Here is a 9,017-nt window from a genome sequence, read left to right as displayed (position 1 = left end):
TCTTTGCTTCTTAAACCATGGTGGTTATAACTCTTGTCCTTATCTTGTTCCTGTGTAAACTTCCTTGCTTGTGAGACAATTGTGGTTTTGCTGACTTAGGCCGAATGTACAGAAAAACATGCTCACTCTATTCTTGTCTTTTTATGGCCATTATTTATGGTCAACCATTAAGTTGAGCCACTGAGCCGTATTCATTGTTCTCCCAAGTGACTATTATTTGTCTTTGTTAATTAGTAAATGCTATACTACTTTTCTGGGTCTGCTGCTCTAATCATATTAACTATACTTGATTATATTAGGTCACACGAGGTTACCCTAGGTTACATATTCATCTCAATACTTCACCTAAATCTACTTTATCATTTCACTAAAACCTATGATGCTGAACTTCATACCTAACTCATACAATATCCAGTACAAATTCCCTTACAACAGTCAGAGACTTTTTGCCTGGGTGGGACAAACCATTTCAGGGGGGCATAAATTTAAGGTGAATGGTGGAAGATATAGGGGGGATGTCAGAGGTAGGCTCTTTACCCAGAGAGTAGTGGGGGCATGGAATGTCCTGCCTGTGGAAGCAGTTGAGTCGGAAACATTAGGGACCTTCAAGTGGCAATTGGATAGGTACATGGATTACGGTAGAATGATGGGGTGTCGATTAATTTGTTCTTAATCTAGGACAAAAGTTCGGCACAACATCGTGGGCCGAAGCGCCTGTTCTGTACTGTATTTTTCTATGTTCTATGTTCTCTGGGGAGTGTTCGATGGATCTTTCTGGAGAAAGTTAGCTGGAACCGTTTACCACACTGCCAGAATCAAAACTGAAACCTGGGGATTCTGTAAAACATCCCAGTAGAATAGGATCAAATCCTGACCTGTTACCGGGCAGTTCATTGGCTACCAGCCAAATCAATCAAATCAAGTCCCAATCCGTTTCTCTCTTTGGAGCCAGAAGGTCTGCAGCTTGTGTTTAAACCTGACGTGGAGATGCCAGAGTTGGACTGGGGTGAGCGCAGTGTTAGGGGCCAAGGTTTAGAGAACACCAAAGCGTATCATGGAGTTCACCTGACCGACAACTGTTAATAGATTTTGGTTATGGGGAGCAGAAGGGCCCACTCTACAGGTGTGATGCAACAGAGATCCAAAGCACTTTTAAAACAAAACAATGTTTATTCTTTGAATCCAGTTAACATTTTATAAACACACAGTAAAGATCGTATCAACTATCAACTCAAATACTCCCCCGAAAGAATACACCATTCTATAGGAACCCTTAATCTTTCCTCACAATATCCATACAAATACCTTCTTTAACAAAGATAGCAGGTTTTAAATTCTCCACTGAGGGCATTTATCACTTTTAAATTAGCAAGTGATCTGAAGACTTTCTTTATCTTTACATGCAGAGGTCAAATTTATACCTTGTTTGGCTGGATGCTGCCCCAACTCTGAAAATGAAACACACACTGCAGCTGCCAGCTCAGAAAAAAAAGTAAAAACAGACAGACAGCCCAGCTCCACCCACACTCTGACATCACTGCAGCTATTTGATAAACACACATATCTTAAAGGTACATCCGCTACAGCTATTTGATAAACACACATATCTTAAAGGTACATCCGCTACAGCTATTTGATAAAGATACTCTCACATGACAACAGTAAGAAGTCTTACAACACCAGCTTAAAGTCCAACAGGTTTGTTTAGAATCACCCGAGGAAGGAGCAGTGCTCCGAAAGCTGGTGTTTCGAAACAAATTTGTTCGACTTTGGGCAGCACGGTAGCCTTGTGGATAGCACAATCGCTTCACAGCTCCAGGGTCCCAGGTTCGATTCCAGCTTGGGTCACTGTCTGTGTGGAGCCTGCACATCCTCCCCGTGTGTGCGTGGGTTTCCTCCGGGTGCTCCGGTTTCCTCCCACAGTCCAAAGATGTGCAGGTTAGGTGGATTGGCCATGATAAATTGCCCTTAGTGTCCAAAATTGCCCTTAGTGTTGGGTGGGGTTACTGGGTTATGGGGATAAGGTGGAGGTGTTGACCTTTCCAAGAGCTCTTTCCAAGAGCTGGTCCAGACTCAATGGGCCGAATGGCCTCCTTCTGCACTGCAAATTCTGTGATATCTATGACTTTAACCTGGTGTTGTGAGACTTCTTTCTGTTTAAACCAGCACAGCCTCCTGGATTCTTCCTGCTTGGATTAAAGGTTCAGGCTGCTTGTCTTAAAGTCAGATGCACATTAATCATCCATGGATCAAAAATATAATGGCAAAAAATAAAAGAGGGTGGGATAGGTGGATTGGCAGGGGAGGTGGATTGGCCACGCTACCCCTTAATTGGAAAAAGCGAATTGGGTACTCTAATTTTAAAAAAAATAAATAAATAGGGAGGACCCTTACATTAAATCGTAGTCTTCTGATTCTCAATCCTTTTATCATTCGGAACAGTTTCTTCATTTTAATTATGTTGGGATTTTCCAAGGAGCCTCTCTAATCTATTGATAACTGAAATTCATCACTCTCAATGTTATTCTCAGGTATTTTTTCGGCACCGCTCTGAAGCCTTCAGAATCACTTTCTCCTCAAAGTGTGGTGTCCAATATTGGAAGTGATCCTCATGTTGAGGTTAATCCAGGGCTTTGTACCTCTCTGTGACATACTCCATGCCTCGATTCAATAAAGCCAAGGGTCCTGAATGTGGTGTTAATCACTTTCTCACTCGCCTTCAATGGTTTCTGCTCATAGACTCCAAGGTCCCCCTCCTCGTACATCTCCTTTAGAACTGTACCATTGAATAAATATTGCTTCTTCCCATTCTTCCTCCCATCAGCATTACTGAAATAAAAAGAGGTAGCATCTGTGCAGAGAAAGGAATTTCAGGTCTGTATCCTTGAGAATTGGGGAACATTAGAGTAACAAACGTTATGATGTGCACTGTTACTGCCACTGTACAGGACTTTGGGTAAACCACCCCTGGAATACCCGTACACAGTTTTGATTCCATTCAGTGAGAGTATCCGGGAGTGTAACAATGAAGATTCACTCAAATGGTTCCTGATTGAGAGGCACATTGGGCCTATATTCTCCGGAACTGAGAAGAATAGAGCGGGAAAATCCTTCTTGTAGCATCTGACATTTGAGAGATCTAGTGTTGAAATGACTGTACTACATTTACATACATTGATCATGTATATTGCTATCTGAATATCACTGTGGGGAAGGGGGGGGGAAGAGGGGAGGGGGATGATGGGGGGTGGCAGGGAGAACAACAGAGGGGAGCTAGAAGGCAGAAGAGGGAGCACAAACTGGGAGGAGAGCGTAGGAAATGACAATGACCACAATCACAGCGAGGCGAAAGAACGGGAAGAACAGGAAGAAGGAACAACGACGGCCGATGCAACTGTAGAGATAAAAAAACTGACCGAGAAATGTAAATAACATCAGGGGCACCTCACAGGGGCAACACTCGTGACCTTTCCACTGGTTTTCTAAACAAAATAGGGAAGACGTGTTTTCTACTTCCTTTATTGTTTGTTTTGCTGTGTGTGTATATTTGTAATTATATCATGTATAAAACCCAATAAAAATATTTAAAAAAAAGATTGGGAGCAATGTGGGGAATTAAAACAAGAGGTGACAGAAAGCTTGCGGGCTGAATGGAGGTGATCTCCAAAGAAGCCATCCAGTCAATGGGGTGGCACGGTGCACAATGGTTAGCACTGCCGCATGACAATGGCAGGGATCCGGCCTCAGGACTCTGTGGGCTTTCCTCCCACAGACAGGCAGGTGGCTTGATTCTCCCTCAATGTAACTCAACAGCTCTTCACCCTGGATAAAAGCTTCCGGTTCCGCTCGGGGCATTTCCGGTTCCGGAATGGGGTTGCCTGTTTAATCGCACGATGATGACGTAAACGGCACGGTCATCTGGCGGGTTGTTGACTCCGAGTCCCTAATGGAGAACCGGCCGCCTCCGGCCAAGAGGTTTAAATCCGCGCCACTGCCCGGCGGCCCCCGGCGGAGCCCGGACCCAGAGCGGAACACGGAGCAGCAGCGGCGGCGGCAGCTGCCCATCAGCCGGGCCCGGGGCAAACTCATCAGCCAGCTGTGGAAACTGGAGACAGCGATACTGATAGGTACCCCCCTCCCCCCCCCCCCTCATCACCCCTCAGCCCCCCTCCCCAACCCCCCTCCCCAACCCCCCTCCCCAACCCCCTCCCCCCCCTCCCCAACTCCCTCCCCAACCCCCTCACCCCCCCTCCCCAGGCCCCTCACCCCCCCTCCCCCAGGCCCCTCACCCCCCCTCGTCCCCCAGGCCCCTCACCCCCCCTCGTCCCCCAGGCCCCTCACCCCCCCTCGTCCCCCAGGCCCCTCACCCCCTCCTCGTCCCCCAGGCCCCTCACCCCCCCCCCCTCGTCCCCCAGGCCCCTCACCCCCCCCCCCCCTCGTCCCCCAGGCCCCTCACCCCCCCCCCTCGTCCCCCAGGCCCCTCACCCCCCCCCTCGTCCCCCAGGCCCCTCACCCCCCCCCCCCCTCGTCCCCCAGGCCCCTCACCCCCCCCCTCGTCCCCCAGGCCCCTCACCCCCCCCCTCGTCCCCCAGGCCCCTCACCCCCCCCCCTCGTCCCCCAGGCCCCTCACCCCCCCCCTTGTCCCCCAGGCCCCTCACCCCCCCCCTCGTCCCCCAGGCCCCTCACCCACCCCCTCGTCCCCCAGGCCCCTCACCCCCCAGGCCCCTCACCCCCCCCCTCGTCCCCCAGGCCCCTCACCCCCCCCCTCGTCCCCCAGGCCCCTCACCCCCCCCTCGTCCCCCAGGCCCCTCACCCCCCCCCCCTCGTCCCCCAGGCCCCTCACCCCCCCCCCTCGTCCCCCAGGCCCCTCACCCCCCCCTCGTCCCCCAGGCCCCTCACCCCCCCCCTCGTCCCCCAGGCCCCTCACCCCCCCCCCCTCGTCCCCCAGGCCCCTCACCCCCCCCCTCGTCCCCCAGGCCCCTCACCCCCCCCCTCGTCCCCCCGGCCCCTCACCCCCCCCCCCTCGTCCCCCAGGCCCCTCACCCCCCCCCCTCGTCCCCCAGGCCCCTCACCCCCCCCCCCTCGTCCCCCAGGCCCCTCAACCCCCCCCCCTCGTCCCCCAGGCCCCTCAACCCCCCCCCTCGTCCCCCAGGCCCCTCACCCCCCCCCTCGTCCCCCAGGCCCCTCACCCCCCCCCCTCGTCCCCCAGGCCCTCACCCCCCCCCCTCGTCCCCAGGCCCCTCACCCCCCCCCCTCGTCCCCCAGGCCCCTCACCCCCCCCCCCCTCGTCCCCCAGGCCCCTCACCCCCCCCCTCGTCCCCCAGGCCCCTCACCCCCCCCCTCGTCCCCCAGGCCCCTCACCCCCCCCCTCGTCCCCAGGCCCCTCACCCCCCCCTCGTCCCCAGGCCCCTCACCCCCCCCCAGGCCCCTCACCCCCCCCCTCGTCCCCCAGGCCCCTCACCCCCCCCCCTCGTCCCCCAGGCCCCTCACCCCCCCCCTCGTCCCCAGGCCCCTCACCCCCCCCCTCGTCCCCCAGGCCCCTCACCCCCCCCCCCTCGTCCCCCAGGCCCCTCACCCCCCCCCTCGTCCCCCAGGCCCCTCACCCCCCCCCCCCCTCGTCCCCCAGGCCCCTCACCCCCCCCCCTCGTCCCCCAGGCCCCTCACCCACCCCCTCGTCCCCCAGGCCCCTCACCCCCCAGGCCCCTCACCCCCCCCCTCGTCCCCCAGGCCCCTCACCCCCCCCCCTCGTCCCCCAGGCCCCTCACCCCCCCCTCGTCCCCCAGGCCCCTCACCCCCCCCCCCTCGTCCCCCAGGCCCCTCACCCCCCCCCCCCTCGTCCCCCCAGGCCCCTCACCCCCCCCTCGCCCCCCAGGCCCCTCACCCCCCCCTCGCCCCCCAGGCCCCTCACCCCCCCCCTCGCCCCCCAGGCCCCTCACCCCCCCCTCGCCCCCCAGGCCCCTCACCCCCCCCTCGCCCCCGCGCAGACCCCTGACACGCCACACCCCCCTGACACCCCCCCCCCCCCCCCCCCCGATGACGACCCCCCCCGATGCATGCATGCCCACGAAAGGAAATGTATTTGGATGGTTTCAATTGGGCATGAAGCCCAGGAGACAGGAAGAGTGTCTCCATCCTCATCTTGTTCTGTGTTTCTTTTTAATTCAAGGTGAGACGGGTTCTGGAAAGACGACGCAGATACCTCAGTATCTGTATGAAGCTGGCATTGGGCGACAGGGCATCATTGCCATCACACAGCCCCGACGCATGGCAGCCATATCACTGGCAACCAGGGTGGCAGAAGAAAAAAAATCGGAGTTGGGTAAATTGGTAAGATTTGTTTTCATTCGTTTTCCAATGTTGGTGTCAATGGGCAAGGCCAGCATTTATTGTCCATCCTTAGTTGCCCCTGCTGTGCACTGTCTCACAACATAAGAAGTAGGAACTTGAGTTGGCCAAAGCCTTCCATCTCTTCCGTCAATTAATACAAATGTGGCTGATCATTGCGTCATCTACACCTTCCACCCGACCCACATATCACAGCATCATCGAATCCCTACAGTGCAGAAGGAAGCCATTTGGCCCATCGAGTCTGCACTGACTCCCCCGCCCTAATCCTGCAACTCCACCTAACCTTTGGACACTAAGAGGCAATTTAGCAAAGCCAATGCATCGAACCTGAACTGTGGGAGAAAACCGGAGCACCCGGATGAAACCCACGCTGACATGGAGAGAAAGTGCAAACTCCACACAGACGGTCACCCAAAGCTGGAATTGAACCTGGGTCGCCAATGCTGTGCGGCAGAGTGCTAAACAGGTTTGAGATTTTGATTTCATTTATTTTCACCTGTACCGAAGTGTAGTGAAAAGTATTGTTCTGCAGATCCATAAATGAATACATAGGACATATTATAAATACACAAGTAAATACATAGACATTGGGTGAAGCATACGAATATAGTGCTACAACTGTAGAGAAGAGCCGTAGTAAGATCAGTTAAGTCCATAATAGGGCCATTCAGGAGTCTGGTAACAGCTGGGAAGAAGATGTTTTTTTCTGTTGGTGCGTGTTCTCAACGTTTCGTACCTTATGCCCGTTGGAAGAGAGAATAACCCGGGTGGGAGGGATGGACTGGGCAGTGTTCACGACTATCTGAAGTTTCTTGTGGTCTTGGGCTGAGCAGTTGCCATACCAGGCTGTGATGCAGCCCGATAGGATGCTTTCTATTGTGCACCTCTAAAAGTTGGTAAGAGTCAATGTGGACATGCCGAATTTCCTAAGTTCCCTGAGGAAGTATAGGCGCTGTTGTGCTTTCTTGGTTGTAGCGCCCATGTGGGTGGCCAGGATAGATTGTTGGTGATGTGCACACCTAGGAATTTGAAACTGCTAACCATCTCCACCTCGGCCCCGTTGATAACCTGACGGGTATGTACGATACTTTGCTTCCTGAAGTCAATGACGAGCTCATTAGTTTTGCTGGCATTGAGGGATAGATTGTTGTCGCTGCACCACTCCACTCGGTTCTCTGTCTCCCTCCTGTATCCTGACTCGTTGTTCAAAATCCGAACCCACTGTAGTCGTGTCGTCAGCAAACTTGTGGATGGAGTTGGAGCCAAATGTTGTCACGCAGTCGTGTGTGTATAGGGAGTATAGTAGGGGGCTAATTATGCAGCCTTGCGGGGCCCCGGTATTGAGGACTATTGTGGAGGGGTGAAGGGTCAGAGGGGTCGGTGATGGGAGCAGGAAAAAGAACAAAAGGGAAGGTCTGTGTTGAGGTACAGAGAGGAAGCACGGTAGCATTGTGGATAGCACAATTGCTTCACAGCTCCAGGGTCCCAGGTTTGATTCCGGCTTGGGTCACTGTCTGTGCGGAGTCTGCACATCCTCCCCGTGTGCGTGTGGGTTTCCTCCGGGTGCTCCGGTTTCCTCCCACAGTCCAAAGATGTGCAGGTTAGGTGGATTGGCCGTGATAAATTGCCCATAGTGTCCAAAATTGCCCTTAGTGTTGGGTGGGGTTACTGGGTTATGGGGATGGGGTGGAGGTGTTAACCTTGGGTAGGGTGCTCTTTCCAAGAGCCGGTGCAGACTCGATGGGCCGAATGGCCTCCTTCTGCACTGTAAATTCTATGAAATAAGAGATTAATGTGAATGCTGTTAGGCCAAAGTAATGGGAAGAGGAGAAGTAAGGCAACAAGAGGTTATTGAATAAAGGGTAAGGACGCGGTGCAGGGGGTAACAGAAACCTGGATTGAAGATTGGCTCCCGGACCGCAAACAGTGTGAGATAAATGATGAATGTAATAAATGGATGTGATTCTGGTTGACGGGTGTTACGAGTGATGTACTTTGGGGTCAGCGCTGGGGCCTCAACAATCAATGACTTGAATGAAGTAACTGAAGTGGCTACATTCCCTGATAACACAAAGATAGGTGGGAAAGTAAAAGGGGACACAGACGGGTTCAGTGAGTGAGCAAATATCCAGCAAATGGAGAATAATGTGGGCAAATGTGAAATTGTCCATTTTGGCAGGAACAATAAAAAAGCTTATTTTCGAAATGATGTGAGATTGTAAAGCTGTGAACAAAGAATAGTACAGCACAGGAACAGGCCCTTCGGCCCTCTAAGCCTGCGCCGACCATGATGCCCATCGTTTTCATCTATTTGTCAAGATACCCCTTAAATGTCACTATCGTCTCTGCTTCCACCACCACTTCAGTCAGCAACTTCCAGGCACCCACTACCCTCTATATTAAAAAAAAACCTTCCAAAATGCATGACCTCACATTTGTCCGGATTAAACTCCATCTGCCAGCTCCTCTAAACCTTGCCCCTCACACCTGTGCCCCCTAGTAATTGACCCCTCTACCCTGGGAAAAAGCCTCTGACTATCCACTCTGCCTGTGCCCCTCATAATTTTGTAGACCTCTGAAGGATTTTAGGATTACGAAGTTTATTCAATTCAGGGTTACCGGTTGTTCTTGTACATTGCTGAAACTCAGTAGAAATTCAAGTTAAAACT

The 9,017-nt window shown here is 53.4% G+C and overlaps 1 protein-coding gene across 4 annotated transcripts in view; it reads left to right on the top strand.

Moving 5' to 3' along the window:
- The first annotated feature begins 3,861 nt into the window (after positions 1 to 3,861).
- dhx33 (DEAH (Asp-Glu-Ala-His) box polypeptide 33) overlaps positions 3,862 to 9,017 on the top strand; it is a 117,978-nt gene continuing 112,822 nt past the window's right edge. For 3 of the 4 annotated variants that reach the window (XM_038784313.1, XM_038784312.1, XM_038784311.1), the window contains exons 1-2: positions 3,862 to 4,127; positions 6,167 to 6,327. In XM_038784313.1, coding sequence (XP_038640241.1) covers positions 3,947 to 4,127; positions 6,167 to 6,327 — 342 coding nt within the window. In that variant the 5' untranslated portion in view covers positions 3,862 to 3,946. Of the gene's footprint in view, positions 4,128 to 6,166; positions 6,328 to 6,688; positions 6,815 to 9,017 lie in introns of those variants that run through there. The other variant, XM_038784314.1, reaches the window with a different exon arrangement.

The sequence above is a fragment of the Scyliorhinus canicula genome, chromosome 24 (assembly GCF_902713615.1).
Source record: "Scyliorhinus canicula chromosome 24, sScyCan1.1, whole genome shotgun sequence".
NCBI classification, from domain to species: Eukaryota; Metazoa; Chordata; class Chondrichthyes; order Carcharhiniformes; family Scyliorhinidae; genus Scyliorhinus; species Scyliorhinus canicula.
The sequence above is the reverse complement of the archived record's forward strand: the minus strand, read 5'-3'. Positions and strand labels throughout refer to the sequence as shown.